This window comes from Raphanus sativus, chromosome 3 (assembly GCF_000801105.2).
Source record: "Raphanus sativus cultivar WK10039 chromosome 3, ASM80110v3, whole genome shotgun sequence".
Classification (NCBI taxonomy): Eukaryota; Viridiplantae; Streptophyta; class Magnoliopsida; order Brassicales; family Brassicaceae; genus Raphanus; species Raphanus sativus.
Genome location: NC_079513.1, coordinates 119,932 through 140,344, shown reverse-complemented (window position 1 = coordinate 140,344; position 20,413 = coordinate 119,932). Strand labels below are relative to the sequence as shown.

The following is a 20,413-nucleotide window of genomic DNA, read 5'->3' as shown; positions in this document are numbered from 1 at the left end:
TAATATATAGAGAATATCTATTAAAAGATACTTCATATTCATATGATTTTATGATTATTTGTATTTTTAATAACAAAAAAGTAAAACAACTGTTCACAAAATTTTCATCGTAAGACTTTTAACAGTTTTTGTTTTATAGTCGTTTTAAAAATTCAAAATATAACATATAATAAAAATCTAAAATTTTAATTATATTATTAATGTAATTGTTTAAATATTTTAATTATATAAATTAAATAAAAAGATGAAAGATAAAAAAAGATTAGTATAATATATTTAGTATTCAAAATCATTAATTGTCATATATTTGTTAATCATATTAGGTAACTGCATATCTTTTATTTAAGGAAATAATATAAAATATTTTTCTGCATTAGTAATATACTAGGTAGTGATCCGCGTCCTGCGCGGAATGAGATAATTATAAAAATATTCAAATTACAAAGTTGTGATTACGTATATTATAATTTAATTTAAGATTATGTTTATTATAATTTGCTATATATGTTTAAATTACATACTTGTGATCATGTATACTATAATTTAGTTTAACATTATATTACATTTTACAGATTGGATTTTTTTTAATATTTTGACAATTTGAGTTGAAAACAATTTTTTTCTAATCAGTGTAGTAGCAAGATAACTTATTTAGGCCTAATATTAAATGACTGAAAGCTTATCTCATTTTTATTAAGTCTTAAAAACAAACAAAACTCATTTGTCTTAACTTTAAAAAAATTGATGAAAATTAAGTGAAAGGGGATTCGGTTTTGGTGAAACCGTGGAATATTTTATGATGAAATTTTTATTAATAATGTTACAATGTTTTTGTTAATTTGTAATATTTTTATCTATTTAAAAAAATTGCACTTAAATCAGCGTTTTTAAACTTGACTTAGATCTTCAGACGAACGGTACACCGGGTGATCCGATATATAATAGCGGAAATGTAATCCAATCCAATATGATTTAAATTGTAATTTTTAAAAATTTAAAAATTTAATTTTAATGTTTACATTGGATATTTAAATATTAACTAATTTTAATCTTATTGTATTTGTATTATATGTCGTAACTCTAACTTGTTACAAAAATACTTAATTATCTTTTTATCTGTTATATGAAATGAAAAAAAAATTAAAACTTTACTATATTTTAAAACATGATTTTCTATTTTTTAATATTGGTATATATTATTATATATTAAAATTACCCAATAACTAAAAATAGCCTGGTTAATGTATGAGTGAGTTTTTAAAACATTGATTTTTTTTTGTAGACAAAAAAAACATTGATTAAAACATATTTGTATTTATTTTCTTGTAATATACATTTATATTAATTTCACCTAAATGATATGTGATTTTATATACTAATTGGAGATAGGTATTAAAATTATTAGGATATTTTCATAGATATTAATATATGTAGATACACTTTTAGAAATTTAGAAATATTATAGTGTATAATATTTTAAAAATATTCTATCTAAAATAAAGTTGGGTCCAAAATTTTGCTTATATTTTATTAGTATTGATATTGTAATAATGATATTTATTTGTTGAAATGGTTATGGATTAGCTAATTAGTTGTTAACAATTATTTGGTACCATTTAAAACTTGTTATTCATCGATGTCTATATGAATAATTATAGATATTCCAGTTTCTATATTTTCTACCAGTAGATTATTGTATTTACCATATAATGTTAGAATATATTGAGATTTGTAATCAGTGATATTTGTAACAAATATAAACCGATTTTGTTAGTTCTTATAATCAATGAGATTTTTACCATTATATTCTGTAGTTTAATAGTATTCAGTGAATATATTGATTTAACACCGAGAAATACACCCATAGAAACATTACTTTTTTTTGACAAAAAACATTACTTTGTTGACCTTAAGTTTTGTATAGTTTATTTTTTTTAAAGTGTTTGGTATAGTTAGATTCTATACTTTATAATCAAAACTATAAACCGATATAATTGAAAGTCTAAACCAATATAAAACTTAAATATATCATAATCAAAAGTATAAACATAAAATATATCAAAATCAAAAGTTTCGTTAAAGTTAGCAATTCGAAAATCTTGGATGATAGAAAGGTTATTTTTTGTACCAAGTAATTTATTCTTTGAAGAGGTAACTATTATAAGGGTTCGAAATAATGTTTGTATATATTTTAGAGAAAAAAAATGTTTTAAAGAAAACAATATGAACTTGACTATTCGTTTGTATTATAGTGAGTGCACTAACGTTTATTTATATAATGAACGTTCACATAATGAGTATACGAATGTATAGTTTCTATGATAATATCAATAAATGATATAAGTGATGGGATGTCCAATGGCATATTCATGTAAATAGTATAGTAATAAAAGGGTTGTTAGAATAAGGATGTGAGAATGCCTAATATGCTGACACCTAAGCATAATGGCAATTTTGTTATTAACTTACACAATTAAGGTTTGTTTTTAAAAATGCTACTTGTTTAATATATAAGGGATATATTGATATAGTAACATATTTTTCTAAGGATTCTGAAATCATCATGTGATGACATATGTGGATACATTCAAATGCTGTAAGATATATCTAAAACAAACACAAAAAAAGGAAGAAAAATATTGGGGGTGATTGGTTGGGTTGTAACTAGTAACTTTAACTTTAATTTATATGTGCAACCATTTAAGTTACCAATAATGTTTTAAGTAGTTTTTAAAGCTAAAATCAATTAAAAAAAAGGTTGTAGAAGCCTTACTTTCTAAAGCAAAAAAATGGATGTATGAATTTATTTCCTTCTTAAAATATTGATGTATGAATATATTTCCTTTTTACCATTTCTCTTATTTAATTTCTACAACTACATTAGATACAGCTACATCAAAAAATTCTATAGTCTAAATTCTACCGTAAATTTTCTAATGTTACAATCCAACCAATCGGCCCAATTGTCTGGATTTTATTTGATATTGTAATAACTAATTTTTTGCTTCATATTTAATAGTAACTAGCTATTTTCTGTATTTTAATAATAACTAATTTTTTTGCTCTGAAATTCAAAGAAATTGGTGAATTTCCTTCTAAGCGTATTAGAAATTTCTAGTCATGTATACCAATTTCTTTTACTTTCTCATGTCGTTTTAGTTTTTTTTTACCATCTAATATGTTTATTAGCAGGTCTAAGCCCAAAAAAAAAATTCATACATTAAAACATAAAGCCCATAATAAAAAGCAAGCCAAAGTAAAAATATTTGGGCTTTTAACCGAGCCCACAACCCAAACACCGCACCATATCACCATGCATTTCAGAGAGATCATGAAACGCCCACGTGTTGAAGGTCCACCCCTCCACAGGACACGCATCACATAGTCACCACACTGTGACCTTAATCACGAGGCCAACACCGGAGACGAAGAAACAAACAAGCGTTTCGCCGGAACACGACGGAGCCAGAACCACCGCACCCATCGTCGCCTAACTCGTACTTAACAGAGATCTTCATCGGACAGTCCCAAGATCTCATCATGAGCCACCAACACCACCATTAGCAACTTGACAAGCCACCACCATCTCTTCTGCACGGCAAAAGCCCCGTCGACGGAGAGTTTCAAACTCCATGTCTAGATCTCATCCGTGCACCAGAACCCAGCAATCGAAGACAAGGAGAATTACATAACTAAACCCCCGATCTAAAGCCGAAGACATAAACGGCCCAACACCGAAGAAGAAAAACCTAGGCCAAGAGAGATAAAAGTCGGTGATAACCGGTGCTGAATAGAAGCCACCGGCTCCCGGAGACAAAGCCGACGAAGCAGATCTGCTACTTCCCGGAGACAAAGGTGGTCATGAAGACCGAACCGTAAAGGAGACGACTTCCCCTTCCTTCCCGAATACATGCAAGAGAAAAGAAAATAGATAAACCAGACGCCAGACCGATGGTGGCTGTAGATACCCACCCGTCGGCCGGAAGTACTATTTTCACCGGTGGAAGTTTAGAGAGAAGACAGAGCGAACTTAGAGAGACTTTAATTTTTGTTTTATTATCGTTTTAGTTTATATATAGAAATAAAAAATAGAATTTGACAGATAAATGTGAGTTATAATTTGTTTGATGGTTGTTGGATGCCATTTCCCTTAAAATAAATGAAAAATGTAAAAAAAAATCGTTCAATCAGATTAAAATAATATTTTGAAACTTCATATATGAATGACACGTGAACAAAAATCACTTAAGTGACTTCTTAGTTAATACTTAACTAGATTTTGACATGCACGCTCGTGCGGGTGTATATTTCGAAAATATATTACTATTTATTTTTCATGTCAATATCAAAGCTGAATTAAAAATTCAAATCTGAAGAACTGAACCGATCACGATTTGAAATAGTAATACAAACATGAACCAAAATTGATTAAATATCCAAATTATTCAAAATTTTGATATTTAGATAACCGAAACCATAACCAATTCGAACCGAAGTACTTTGGATATCAAAATGTATCTGAAAAAAGATTTATATACTTATATATATTAATAATTTTTAGTTTTAATATATACAAAAACATCCAGAATATATATGATACTTTTAGGTTGGTTTAAATACTTGAAAGTATATAAAAATAATCAAATATAAATATCTAACATAGTGGAAGTACACTCAAAACACCAAAAAAAAAATAAAAAAATTTTTGATTTTTGATCCAAAATTTAAACCAAAGCAAATTATATGTTAAGTTTAGGTATTCTGACATATGTTATTCAGATTTATATACAATATATTATCTTATTATAGACTTTAAGAAATTCAAAATATATAATGAATTTTAAAAAATAATTTAAATAGGTTATCCGAACCCGAACAGAACCCGCAAAGATCCGAATATAATTCGAACTGAAATTTAAAAATATCTGAATGTGGCTGAAATCTTTGACCCCGGAAATCCACAACCCAAACAGATCCGAAACGAACTTGAATTGATACATGAATGTCAAGCCCTAGTCATAATTCGAACAAAAATTTAGAAATATATGAATGGGACTGAAATCTTTGATCCCAAAAACCGGAAAAATAAACAGATTCGAAACGAACTGGAATGGATACATGAACGCCAAGCCCTAGTCACTATTATGTATCATATATATGTTATCATATAATTAATTGTATTTGTCCATCATATAAATAATCATATAATTAATAGTATTTTATATGTACTATTTTATAAATATTCACATATATTACATTCTTAAAAGTTTAATGTGAAATATAAAAACTATAATTTAAGTTGGTATATGAAATTAATCTTTTTCTTGTATTTTTCTTATATATATTGAAAACATTTTTTAATAATGGTTATTGGAAAATATTTTAGTAAAAATAAATTTTTGAATATATGCATATTTTAAATCAATTTTTGATTTAAATCAACTTTAAATTATTATTTTGATTTGAAATATGTATATAAAATTTAATTTTTATTTTGTGATTATTTTAGAGAAAACAATGTTTTTAGGTAATTATATTAGTCCATTTTGTATATTTTAAAACCGATATAATAGATTTCTAATTTTAATTAATAACATAAGCCATTACTTTTTCTTCTTACTTTTATCCATGTTTCAAAATTTTAATTTTATGCATTAGTTTTCTATGAATTATTATTCATTTTATGATTTTTTATGGTTTTTTTTTTGAAAATTGAACTTTTGAAAATTTTATATTTGACTAAACTAAATAAGGTAATACTGTTTTTAAAAATAGTTTTATATAATATAATATTTATATTTCAGTTTATGTTTTTATTTTCATCATGAACAATTGTAAATATAGTGATAGAATTGTAAATAAAAAAATATAGAAAGTAGATTTTTTAATTTATTGTAAAAACAATAGCTACATGTTTAAATAAAAAAAAAATTAAATATGTTATTCATGTTTCTTAACAATTCTCATTTGTAATTAATTTATTAAAAATAAAATGTTTAAATGTGTAAATAAAAAAAGTACATATCTCTACTATCTATGTTTTCAAACATATCTCATTTATTCTAATATTATTGTTTCCAAACATATCTTATTTATTCTATTATCCATGTTTCCAATCAATTTTTTTTTTCCAAACAAAATCTTAAAGTACATATATTTTAATAAGATAGATATATAGTAGGATTGTAATAACTAACTTTTTTGCTTCATATTTAATAGTAACTAGCTATTTTCTGTATTTTTTTTTTGTCATCAAACATACAGACTCATATTGACTATTTACACCAAACTGGTAGCTCGGCATCCATGTGAATGACAAAAGACGATTGTTGTCTGGCACTGCGTGCTAAACGATCCGCCTTTGTATTTGCCGTCCTTGGTACATGAATGAGCTGTGAGCTATGGAAACTACTTTGTAGACTCTTAATATCCTCCAGATAACTTGCAAACGCCGGCCACTCTTCTGGTTCTGAAACCATCTTCACCAACTGAGAACAATCCGTTGCAAACGTAACCTGAAACTGACGTAAATTCCTCATACATTCCATTGCCCAAATCAATGCTTCCACCTCCGCGTGCAGGGGAGACATACTTGCCCGAACATTTCGTGCCCCCATTAAACCCTCATAATCCTCCAGAGTACTGAACCAACCTTGTCCCGAGAAAGAGTCCTTATCCTTCCACGAACCATCTACGAAGCACCATCTCCCTGGAATTGAGGGAGGCGGATGTACTTGCGGTGGTATGGATTGTCGGATAGTCAAATCTTGGGCCGCAGCCCACATAGTAGATTCCATTTCAGCCAACGTCAGTGTATCCCTGGCATCCACATTCAGGTTACTAAAAACCTTGTTGTTCCTTGCTTTCCAGATATACCATAGTATCCATGCAAACTGATGATCATTCATCTTGGGTAGAACTCTCCAGAATAAATGATCCATATTAGTAAACAATGATTCCGAGGGGAAAACATTTGGATTTGTTGGTATAGTCGATAATGCCCATATTTGCCGCGCTGGAGGACATTCAAAAAATACATGATTCAAAGATTCCTCAGCACACCCACATCTATCACAATTAATTTCTCCTTGCATTCCCCGGGATTTTAAATTGTTTTTGACCGCGACACACCCTGATACAATCTGCCAAAGAAAGTGTTTTATCTTTGGTGGGCACTTAACCTGCCAACAAAAAGCTTTCAAAGCATCTACCGTCGGACCATAAAAAGCTGGTTGTTTTTCTTTGTCAGGGTAAACCCTTTCCACCTCATATCCTGATTTAACCGTATATTTTCCATTGTTGGTAAAATGCCAGCCATCCTTATCTTCTATACAAAACCGACTAAGAGGTATACTTTCAATAATATTCGCATCCAATGGATCCACCAAGGCCCTAATGGCTTGTGAGTTCCAAGTCCTAGAACCTGGAGTAATAAGAGAGTCAACCGTAAGTTCCGGAAATAAATTGTGGTGATTTTTGTTTGCAGGTCTCGGGCGAGTGGTTGGGAGCCAAGGATCATTCCATACTGAAATAGATGAACCTGTTCCCACCCTTTTAATTAGTCCTTTGCTAACCAGAGATCGAGCAGATACTATACTCCTCCAGCCATATGATGGAGAGTAAGAACGGATTGGTTCCAGGGACGAAGCGTTCCTGAAATACCGACCCTTGAATACTCGGGCGAATAGAGTATCCGGTTTATTTATAAGACGCCAAAGTTGTTTGCCAAGCATTGCCGTATTAAAATTCAAAATATCCTTAACACCCAAACCTCCCTCCTGCTTAGGAAGGCATACCTTATCCCATGATTTCCAGTGCATTCCTTTCGTACTACCTCCAGGACTCCACCAAAATTTTGCAACGGTGCTCGTAAGCTTCTTTATAGTAGTTTGTGGTAGTCTATAACAGGACATTACATGGTTTGGTAAAGCCGTAACCACCGACTTAATGACCACCTCCTTTCCTCCTTTAGTAAAAAACCTAAAAGTCCACCCATTTATTCTTGTATCGACACGATCTTGCACGAATCCAAATACTTGTACCTTAGATCCACTTATATTTTCTGGTAAACCCAGATATGACCCCATACCTCCTATATTCTGAATCTCCAATATATCTCTCATCTCTTGCCTCCTAGATTCTTCAATCTTATGCCCAAATTGAATAGACGATTTTTGGAAATTTATCAGTTGACCCGAGACTGCCTCATACTCCTTTAGAATCCTGAGAATAGTCTCACATTCATCTCTTTGTGTCTTACAAAAGAAAAGACTATCATCTGCAAACAGCAGGTGAGATATTGATGGACAAGCTCTCGCTACTTTCATTCCCGTCAATTGTTTTCCTTGTTCCGCTTTCTTAATGTTCGCTATCAGAGCCTCTGTACACAAAATAAAAAGATATGGAGATAGCGGGTCCCCCTGCCTAAGACCCCTTTGTGGGGTTATAAGACCTTTTGGTTGACCATTAAGTAATACCTGATACTGAACCGAAGAAATACATTCCATCATTAGTTTTGTCCAATGTGTGTCGAAACCTAGCTTATTGAGTAGTGCTTGGATAAAATCCCATTCCACCCTGTCATATGCTTTACTCATATCCGTTTTTATCGTCATATACTTATTTTGACAAGATTTATTTGTCCTCAAGCCATGAAATATCTCTTGAGCAATCAGAATATTATCTGAAATCAACCTCTCTGGTACAAAAGCCGATTGTGTTTCCGATATAAGTCTTGGAAGACATATTTTCAGCCTCTAACAAAGCACTTTTGATATAATCTTGTATCCCACATTACATAGACTAATGGGTCTCACCTCTGTCATCCTTGTAGGTCTTTCCGTTTTTGGGATCATACAAATATTTTCTATATTTTAATAATAAGTAATTTGTTTTGCTCTGAAATTCAAAGAAATTGGTGAACTTCCTTCAAAGCCTATTAGAAATCTCTAGTCGTGTATACCAATTTCTTTTGCTTTCTCATATCGTTTTAGTTTATATATAGAAATAGAAAGATAATTTGGCAGATAAATGTGTTAAAAAGAAGAGAAAATTTGGTAAATTAATTATATAACGGATATGTATCAAAAGTACATTTTCTATTACAAAAATCAAAAACTTTAGCTTTTTGGTATAAACGAAATTTTTTTTCCTAAAACAACATAATAAATATTGTCAAAAAGCAGTATTTGGTAGGTAGTCAACTAACCTCTAATTAGAGTAATTAACCGTATCCAACAAGTTGAAAATCATTTGCCTATTTATGTTCCCTTTCCGTTTCAACCTTATTTTTATTTATAAAAGAAAACCATGGTAACTGATTGAGCTGACTTTTCAACCCTCTCTGATATCTAGATCAATGTTGCGTTCAGGACCACAGATCACAAGTCATATACCCTGATATATCGCCACCTGTCAACAACACTACTACTAACACACCACCACCGACACAACCGAGTAAAAAGAACCAGACAACTTAAAACAGTAATGTCCGAACGCAAAACTCTTTGTAGTAACTTTGACAAGTAACAGTGTGTCCGAAAATAATTAATCAAATTCGAATCTTCTTCTTCACTAATGAAAACTCAGATCCTCTCTTAAAACACCTCAATTAGATCGCAATAAACAGAGAGAATCTCTCTACCAAGAAGAAGAAGATTGGAGAAGATGATCGAGAGGTGTTTAGGACCTCACCGGTGCCGGAGAATCCAAAGAGCTTTGCGCCACTTAAAGGTGACTGTTCTCTGCCTCGTTCTCACCGTAGTCGTCCTACGCGGCACGATCGGCGCCGGTAAATTCGGTACACCGGAGCAAGATCTCGACGAGATACGTCAGCATTTCCAAACATCTCGTAAACGAGCCGAGCCTCACCGTGTGCTCGAAGAAATACAAACCGGAGTAGGAGGCGGAGTAGGCGGAGGAGGAGGAGGATCCTCCGGCGACGGTGGTGGTGGTGGCGGGAGCAATAACTACGAGACGTTTGACATCAACAAGATATTCGTTGACGAAGGAGAAGAGGAGAAACCCGACCCGAATAAACCGTACACTCTCGGACCCAAGATATCCGACTGGGACGAGCAAAGATCCGAGTGGTTAGCTAAGAACCCTAGCTTCCCTAACTTCATCGGACCAAACAAGCCACGTGTCTTATTAGTGACAGGTTCCGCCCCCAAACCGTGCGAGAATCCTGTCGGAGACCATTACCTCTTGAAGTCGATCAAGAACAAGATCGATTACTGTCGGCTCCACGGGATCGAGATCTTCTACAACATGGCTTTGCTCGACGCCGAGATGGCTGGGTTTTGGGCGAAGCTGCCGTTGATTAGGAAGCTTTTGCTGTCTCACCCTGAGGTTGAGTTTCTGTGGTGGATGGATAGTGATGCTATGTTTACGGACATGGCGTTTGAGCTTCCGTGGGAGAGGTATAGAGATTATAACCTGGTGATGCATGGGTGGAATGAGATGGTTTATGATGATAAGAATTGGATTGGGTTGAATACTGGGAGTTTCTTGCTTAGGAATAATCAGTGGGCGCTTGATTTGCTTGATACTTGGGCTCCTATGGGTCCTAAAGGGAAGATCCGTGAGGAAGCGGGTAAAGTTTTGACCCGTGAGCTTAAGGGTAGGCCGGTTTTCGAAGCTGATGATCAGTCTGCAATGGTTTATCTGTTGGCTACTCAGCGAGACACTTGGGGAAACAAGGTAATAACTGAAAATCATAATTGTGCAGCTTTAGATTGCATTAAGATCGAATTTTTGCTCATAAATCACAATGTGAGTATGTTTATAGCTTTTCTTGATTACATAAGTATAGTTTTTTTTTTTTTTGCTCACAAGTCACAATGTCATGTAGTTTTATAATGTCCCTTGATCACATATGAGTTGAATATGTATTCAAGTGTCACAATGTGAGTTGCATCTTGTGGTTTTATGATTTCTCTTGATCATATAGGAATTAGGTTTGTATTCACAAATGACAATGTGAGTTGCATCTTGTCGGTTTATAACATTTCTTCATCACAAAAATGTTTGATAATAACATCACATATCACAATGTGAGTTTCATTTTGTGGTTTTGATATATTCTTATCTGAGCCGCTGCTGATTTGTTTATAGGTATACCTAGAAAGTGGATACTATCTTCACGGTTACTGGGGGATTCTGGTGGACCGGTACGAGGAAATGATAGAGAACTACCACCCGGGTCTAGGCGACCACAGGTGGCCATTGGTGACTCACTTTGTGGGTTGCAAACCCTGTGGGAAATTTGGGGACTACCCTGTTGAACGGTGTCTTAAACAAATGGACAGAGCTTTTAACTTTGGTGACAACCAGATTCTGCAAATATATGGTTTCACTCACAAATCTTTGGCTAGTCGCAAAGTCAAGAGAGTGAGGAACGAGACGAGCAATCCGCTGGAGATGAAAGATGAGCTTGGGTTGCTTCACCCGGCGTTTAAGGCTGTTAAGGCTGTTAAGGTACAACAAAACAACCAAGTTTGATTCGGATCTCCGGCGTTTAGGATTTTGTGGTCTGTTTCTTGCTATTTTTATGTCATTGCTTGTTGTTGTAAAGATGAGTTAAAACAAAAGTATTGTGCAGAGACATCAGTTTATATATATATTTTTTTTTTTTTTTTACTTGTCTCTACGTCTATAACGAATTCAAAAGTTCTCTTTTTTTTTTTGGCATCCATTAGAAATATTGTAGCTTCATAAAATCAATAATCAGTGTTTATTCAGGAACAATTTTAACCTGCTTCCAAATGTATCTAAATATACCAACTTTTTTTTTGGACAAAGTATCTAAATATACCAACTAAATAATTGATTCTTTTAGTATACAAGATGGCAAAAAACATATTGGATATACTAATAGAGTACTGACTACTGAGTTATGTTTGTGTAGTTTGGGAATTTACAACTTCATTTGGGTCTTTTAAGTTGATGTATCAAAATGTGAATACAAAAAATAATAATAATTAATTAGAATTTCTTTTTGTAAAAGTTTAACATAATATTTTAAAATTTTAACCTAAATTTTAAATAGTTTATAAAAATTTTAATTGTAAAATTTCTAATAATGACAATTTCAGAATTATAATTTTCCTTTTAAAAATATGAGGGGAAAACGTTGCCACTAGTGTAAAACTTGAGGACAAAATAGTACTTGGGAAAAGGCTTGTGCTTGTAGGCCACGCTACTGTAGGGACAGGATTCACATCCTCCCACAAGGCCCGAATAATAGATGACCCGGCCCACTGACGACTCCGCGTCGGCCCGACTCCCGACAGAACGGCGCGGCAAAGCCCGTTGAGTTGAAGTAACGATGCCCGGCCCACGGGCGAAAAGCCCATCGAGCCTAGGTCACGAAGATTAGGTCATGGGATCAAGAGGACGTCAGCTATAAAAGAGGACGAAGGGACAACGAGGAAAGGATCCGAAATCACGCTCACTCACTTGACGGCTAGAATTAGGGTTTTCATCTTGTATTCTCGCCGTTGTACTTTTCTGACCGACAGCTTCCGAGCTCCGGTCTCTCTTCCTCACTGTTTGTTTCCTCTTTTGTACACCGACCAAACTCTTTCTCATCTGAATAAAAACGTCTTCGACTAAACCCACAATCGAAATCTGTCTACTTTAGCATAGAACCGTTTTCCGATCAAACAGTTGGCGCCCACCGTGGGGCAAGCGAAGTAACGTCAACACCAGATGGGATCGATTAACGACGGTTCCACCTCCGGCGAAGAGCAGGATGCTCGTGAGCCGACTCCAACCCCAACACCGGCGACTCCCTTGCCAGTGCCATCACCAGCATCTATCGACACCATTATGGCGCGTCTAGCTCAACAGGACGCCGCCCAAAAGGCAGTAACCGACCAGCTCACTGCTCTCGCTGCTCTCATCGCCCCCTCGCCGCGAACGCCGACGCAACGACGGCAGCGTACCGGCGACAACTTTTCGCCACCAAGAGGACGGCCGGCGCCTTACCTACTCAAGACGACGCTCCCGACGCCGACGACCGCGTGCCAGCGCAGACAACCAACGCTCGTGGAGACGCCTCCGACGTGCAAACCATCAACGAACTCGCGGCGCTCAAGCAGTCCATCCTCGACATCAGCTCGCAAATACACCACGTGACAACATCTGCTCCGCAGATCGAACGCGTCCTCGCCGAGTCTCTCCGTACCCCTTTTTCCGCGAAGATAACCAATGTTAGGCTCCGAAAAATGGACAAGCTCCGCTTGCTGACTTTCGACGGACTCTCTGACCCGACGGTCCATGTCACATCGTTCAACATCGCTATGCGCCGTGCAAATCTCTCCGACGAAGAGAAAGACGCCGGCTTTTGCCAGCTCTTCGTCGAAACCCTAGAAGGAACGGCTTTGGCTTGGTTCACCGGCCTCAAAGAAAACTCTGTCAACAGCTTCCATGACCTCTCCACCGCCTTCCTGAAGAACTATATCATGTTCACTCGCGAGGAAGCAACCGCTTCCGATCTGTGGAACCTAACCCAAGCCAACGGTCAGAGTCTCCGCGACTTCATGGAAAAGTTCAAATCTGTCGTCTCGAAGATAGACATCCCCGACCAGATCGCCGTCGAATCCTTGAAAAACACCCTTCACCTCAAGTCTACTTTCCGAGCCGACCTTTACCGACACCCGACGCGTTCTCTCGCAGATGCCATAGCGCGTTCCCATAACTTCATAAAAATGGAGGAAGACACGAAAGCAATCATCGGACGACAGAACGCTGCAAAAGACGCAGCAGCAAAGCAGAACTCAGCTAAGACGAGTGATAACCGACAGGAGCCGAGGCAACATTCCTCCGGCAATCCGAAGCGCAACTTCGCGTACGCCGTCGCTGACGAAGCGGATCCCGCGTCTACTGCCGCAGTCCGAGAAAAAGGGTGGAACGTCTACAACCGCCCGTCTTCCGAGAACGATCTGAAAGGCCCAACGTCGCCCGAGTCCTCGGGTCCTGGCGCACCCCCTTCCCGCAAGTACTGCGCCTATCACAAAGTCGACACTCACAACACGAATGAGTGCAACGTTCTCTACAAACAGTTCTTGTCATCCGTGGAAAGTGGAAAGCTGGAGATCGAGCCACCCCCCAAACCAAAGCCCAAGAACGGCAAGAGCTGGAGCAAAAACAAGGAAAAGAAATCTCAGAAATCCAAAGAGAAGCAACCTCAAGCCAAAGCAGACGACGAGGATGCTCAGGATAAAGACGACTCATCGGCTGACGAAGAACAGCCGAGGAACCGTCGGCGAGTAGAGGTCATCCTCTCCAAAATGAGTGACTCTTCGGACGACGAGCAGACTGCGCAGACTTCTCCCCGAGTAAACGCTACCGACGCAGAAGGGACCGACCTTCGGACTTTGCTAAAGCGAAAGGCCGCAACTGCAGCGATCCTCGTACCCACCGAAGCTCCGTCTTACGGTATCACAGATAGCGCGTCCAAGTCCCGAAGGATCGATCCGGATCACCCTTTCCAAGTTTCCGATCTACGCGACAGCCTCAACTCTAGGGTTGACGACCTGAGGATAAAGCTCAACCGTTCCAAACGATCTGACCTGCGTAGGCACTTGGAAAAAGCGAAAGAACGCCGATCCTCCGCGACCACTGCAGACGACACTGGGACTAACGACCTCCGCGAACAGATCGAATCTCGACGCAGAAGTCGCTTCCCCCGGATCAGCGTAATCATGGGAGGATCCCCCCTCTGCGGTGACTCCGTCAGAGCAGTCAAAGACTACAGGCGACAAGCCGTTACCTCCAGACGTTGGCCTTCGTCTGCTGGAGACGACCATCAAATAACATTTTCCAACGCCGACGCACGGGGCGTCCACATGCCTCACAGCGATCCACTCCTCGTCGACATCGGGATCGGAGAATGCCAAGTCACCAAAGTCTTGATCGATACCGGGAGCTCGGTCGATCTCATCTTCCGCCACACGCTGGATAAGATGGGCGTTGATCTGCAGAACATGAAACCATCTTCTCGCACCCTTACCGGATTTAACGGAGCTTCGGAGCAGATGCTCGGCACGATACGCCTCCCCGTCTATGCAGGAGACATCGTTCGCACGGTGAAATTCTCCGTTATACAAGCCAGAGCGCCGTATAACGCGATAGTTGGCACCCCCTGGCTCCATGCAATGAGAGCCATTCCGTCGTCTTACCACCAGTGTGTCAAGTTCCCGGGCAAGGACGGCAGTACGCAAACCATCCGTGGAGACCAGCAGGCCGCGAGAGAAATACTCATTGCAACGGTGAAACTCCAGCAATCCGTATCCCTCATCAACTCCGTCTCCAAACCTATACATAAAGTATACCCTCAGAAGGAAGAAATCCGCGAGGTCCCGCTCGACGTAAACGACCCGACAAAGGTCGTACGAATCGGCGCTTTTCTCTCGGATGAAATGCAAACCCAGATCACCTCTTTCCTCCGAGAGAATGCCTCAACATTCGCCTGGTCCGCAGCAGACATGAAGGGAATCGATCCGACTATAACCTCGCACGAGTTGAACGTCGACCCCACTTTCAAACCAATCCGGCAGAAAAGGCGTAAACTCGGGCCCGATCGATCGAAAGCAGTCAACGAGGAAGTAGACCGATTACTCGCAGCAGGATCCATCACCGAGGTCCGGTACCCCGAGTGGTTAGCAAATCCGGTTGTCGTCAAAAAGAAAAACGGGAAGTGGCGCGTCTGCGTAGATTTCACCGATCTCAACAAGGCATGCCCGAAAGACAGCTACCCACTCCCCCATATCGATCGACTGGTCGAGTCAACAGCAGGCAACGAACTGCTTACCTTCATGGATGCCTTCTCGGGGTATAATCAAATAATGATGCACCCCGACGACCGAGAGAAGACCGCTTTCATCACTGATCGGGGAACCTACTGCTACAAGGTCATGCCTTTCGGCCTGAAGAACGCTGGAGCGACTTACCAGCGCCTCGTCAATAAGATGTTTGCTGACAGACTGGGCAACACCATGGAAGTATACATCGATGACATGCTAGTCAAATCGCTTCACGCGAGCGATCACCTCGACCATCTGCGCGATTGTTTCACGACGCTAAACGAGTATGGGATGAAACTCAACCCGGCCAAATGCACATTCGGCGTCACCTCGGGCGAGTTCCTCGGATACATAGTGACCCAGCGAGGCATCGAGGCCAACCCGAAGCAGATATCAGCAATCCTCGACCTACCCAGTCCAAAGAACAGTAGAGAGGTGCAGCGTCTAACGGGCAGAATCGCGGCCCTCAACAGGTTTATCTCCCGATCAACCGACAAGTGTCTTCCTTTCTACGAGTTGTTGCGAGGGAACAGACGATTCGTATGGGACGATAAGTGCGAAGAGGCATTCTCTCAACTCAAGCAATACCTCACTACACCCCCAGTCCTCGCGAAACCGGAAGTCGGTGATATCCTGTCTCTTTATATCGCAGTCACTTCTTCAGCAGTTAGCAGCGTCCTCATCCGAGAAGACCGAGGCGAACAGAAACCCATTTTTTACATCAGCAAACGCATGACCGAAGCGGAAACCCGCTACCCAACTCTGGAGAAAATGGCCCTTGCTGTCGTTACCTCGGCTCGTAAACTCCGCCCCTACTTCCAGTCACACAGTATCGAGGTTCTCTCCAACCAGCCTCTACGGACGGTGATGCAGAACACGAATCAGTCAGGAAGATTGACTAAATGGGCAATGGAACTTAGCGCTCACGACATAACGTACAAGAACCGCACAGCGGCCAAGTCACAAGTCCTTGCTGATTTCCTCATCGAGCTCACGCCAGAGCTCGAACAAGACCTCGTCCTACCCAGTAACAACTGGATATTGCACGTGGACGGTTCCTCCACGAACAAAGGCTCGGGCGCAGGCGTCCAGTTGCAGTCGCCAACCGGAGAATTGATCCGACAATCCTTCACCTTCGGTTTTAACGCTTCAAACAACGAGGCAGAATACGAGTCTCTCATTGCGGGACTCCGTCTCGCCCAAGCAGTCAAAGTTAAACGACTAAGCGCGTATTGCGACTCCCAGCTTGTCGTCAGTCAGTACCACGGAGATTACGACGTACGAAACGACCGAATGGATTCCTACCTTCGCATCGTCCAAGACCTAGCCAAAGGTTTCGAGTTCTTTGAACTAACGAAAGTCCCCCGTGGGGAGAACATCTGCGCAGACGCTCTCGCTGCCCTCGGTAGCAAGCTCCACGATCAAGTAAAGCGGACGATTCCAATCCACCGAATCGAGAAGCCCAGCATTGATCAGGAAGGAGGGACCGTTGCTTCGGTCACCGAAGCGGCATCTCCCATTGACGATTCCCCCACGATGATTGACGATGATCAAACAACCGACTGGCGTCTCGAGTTCATTAACTTCCTCGCCCATGGAACGTTACCCACGGATAAATGGGAAGCAAGGCGATTAAAGCGACGCAGCGCGCATTACGTCGTCACCGAAGGTGAGCTCCACCGATGGACCGCCACTAAAGTTCTCCTCAAATGTATCCATGGCGAACAGACGAGGCTCGTTATGGCCGAAACCCACGAAGGCGCGGCAGGTAATCACTCAGGAGGACGAGCTCTCGCTCTGAAGATCAAGAATCTCGGTTTCTACTGGCCGTCAATGAACACAGATTGCGACTCCTACGTTCGTCACTGCGACAAATGCCAACGCCACGCTTCTACGATCCACAGTCCGACCGAACTCCTCCGAACCATGACCGCACCATACCCTTTCATGCGGTGGGGAATGGACATCATTGGCCCATTGCCGAACTCCAGGCAAAAGCGCTTCATCCTTGTCTTAACTGACTATTTCACAAAGTGGGTGGAAGCAGAGGCATACGCAAACGTCACCGACAAAGAAGTACAGAAGTTCGTCTGGAAAAACATCATTTGCCGTCACGGACTTCCTTATGAAATAGTCACCGACAATGGATCCCAATTTATCTCGCACAACTTCCGTGAGTTCTGTGAGAAATGGAGAATCCGTCTCAACACCGCGACGCCGAGGTACCCGCAGTGCAACGGACAAGCCGAGTCAACGAACAAAACCATCATCGATGGTCTGAAGAAACGACTCGACCTCAAAAAAGGATGCTGGGCAGACGAACTAGATGGCGTTCTATGGTCTCACCGCACGACACCTCGGGGAGCAACACAAGCTACCCCCTTTTCGCTAGCATACGGGGTTGAGGCAATGGCACCAGCCGAGGTTAACGTCACCAGCTTAAGACGTTCCAAGATGCCTCTTCACAACGAGATCAACCGAGACATGCTCCTCGACGCTCTGGACAATATCGAGGAAAGACGCGACCAAGCGCTACTCCGTATCCAGAATTACCAGAACCAGATCGAGAGCTATTATAATAAGAAGGTTCGATCCCGACCTCTCGAACTCGGAGACCTCGTCCTACGCAAAGTGTTCGAAAACACTAAAGAGTGGAAAGCCGGCAAATTAGGCGCCAATTGGGAAGGCCCGTACAAGATTACACAAGTCATAAGGCCCGGAGTTTTCCGACTTGAAACTTCTCATGGAGACGCAGTACCTCGCGCTTGGAACTCCATGCATCTACGACGCTTCTACTCGTAAGGTGACCGCCACCAAAAAAAAAAAAAAAAAAAAAAAAACCCGGGCAAGTGCATCCTTCGGTCACTCTTGCCCGTGCAACCGAGTAAGTGCACTTCACGGTCACTCTTACTCACAAAACCCGAACTACGAATGGCTTGATCCTCATCCGAGGTACGTAGGCAGCCTTAACCGGTCCAGCTGTAACAAAAAAAAAACAAACCTTCTCCGAGAAGAAAATCCCATAACACGAGGGTCCGTCCCCTCATAGCGATATCTATACGCGAGCTCGGCCCAGTCCTCTCGCAAACGTACAACGATACTCGCCCCGTCGGCGAATGAGTCCTGATCAGACACATATTCGCGGGAACACGGTCGTGTCGCTACCGCTAGTCGGTGCGCCCGAGACAATGACTCTGTTATTTCGTAATTTGTAAAGCAACGGTTTGGCCAACCAAAAACTTTGGGATTACTTCGAAATCAATAGAACCGTCAATGTCTGAAATTTTCTCTAAGTTTAAAAGAGTCCACAATCATCTTCACATTCTCAAAAGAAGAAATGACGAAGATTAAGACAACGAACGGACGTTCGTCACAACAAAAGTCGGGATTCAACCCACCGTTTTAAAAACAATCATCATTCCTAAAAAAAAAAAAAAAAATCATCGTTTGTCCAAAAGTCGAACCAATCGACAGGCAAATCAACAAAGTGCTACAAGTTTTGAAGGCGAAGCCTCACGAGGCATAAAGGAAAAGAGTAGCAGGAACGGTCCGAAAACAATGACCAAAACAATAAAAGAGAAAGGAAAGGCGGTTCAATCCTCAGCAGGATCCTCAGTCGCATCCGGTCCTTGCTCCTCGGGCCTCTGAGCCTCCGTCCTCTGCCCTCCGGATCCATGTTCCTCGTCTTCACCTCGTCCACTCGGTTCCGCTGGCGCCTCGAGATCGGTACCATCTCCTTGTTCCTGATTGGAGAGAACCCCCTGGTCCTCAACCTCTTCCTCGCTTTGATCGTTCGCTTGATCCTCAGCAGAGGAGTCCGACATGAGAAGAATCGGAGATCCCTTCTCGGCTACGTCAGAAACTGTCCCCTTCTCCAAGGCCTCTTTTTCCAGAGTTTGATCAACGGGAGTCGGAGCACCAGCAAGATCGTCTACCGAAACCACCTCTCGGGGAGGATCTTCACCGAGCTCCCGGCCTCCACAGCCTTCAGCAACCGAGTCCGAAAGAGCAGCCGCGTCTTTCGGGTCGATCAGATTAGAGTTGGACCCGAAGGTATTAAGGCCGGCGAGCATCCTCTCATCGACAAACTGAGAGGGCAACACGAGTGGAGAAAGAGCAAGATCGCTTTCTGGAATATCTCCCACGTTGAGCTCCTTAGCTGCCTGATCGTACTCCTTCTCCCGAACCGCAAACATATCGATGGTATCCTGCGGAATGTCGCGGCCTGCTTCCAGCAGAACCTCAAGGCAAGACCTCGTCCCATACGCCTGATTATACATGGCGGTGGCATCATCGAAAGGTCCGCGACGCTTCTCCCGGTCCATGATGTTGCGGAAGCGCCTGTTGCATTTCGCGATCATTTCAGTCTGAACGCAAATCCTCTCCTGCGTCACCTCGAAGACTCGAGAACGCTTCAGTCGTTCGATCTCCCTCGCCTGGTGCTCGATCTTCCTCTGGTGCTGCTCGACGATCTTTGCCTGATCCTTCTCCATCTCTTCTTCCTTTTCCTTCATCAGGGCTATCTCAGTTTCAAGGATCCCCACGGTCTCTTGAGCAGTGCCCAACGCGGCCTCGGTAGTAGCCAACTTCTCCTTCTGAGCCTT

The 20,413-nt window shown here is 40.5% G+C and overlaps 1 protein-coding gene across 1 annotated transcript; it reads left to right on the top strand.

The window, feature by feature from the left end:
- Positions 1-9,488: 9,488 nt before the first annotated feature.
- Positions 9,489-11,640, top strand: LOC108835546 (xyloglucan 6-xylosyltransferase 2). Its single transcript, XM_018608783.2, has 2 exons — positions 9,489-10,701; positions 11,116-11,640. The coding sequence occupies exons 1-2, from the start codon at positions 9,667-9,669 to the stop codon at positions 11,500-11,502; spliced, it is 1,422 nt and encodes a 473-aa protein (XP_018464285.1). The 5' UTR covers positions 9,489-9,666; the 3' UTR covers positions 11,503-11,640.
- The last annotated feature ends 8,773 nt before the right edge of the window (positions 11,641-20,413 follow it).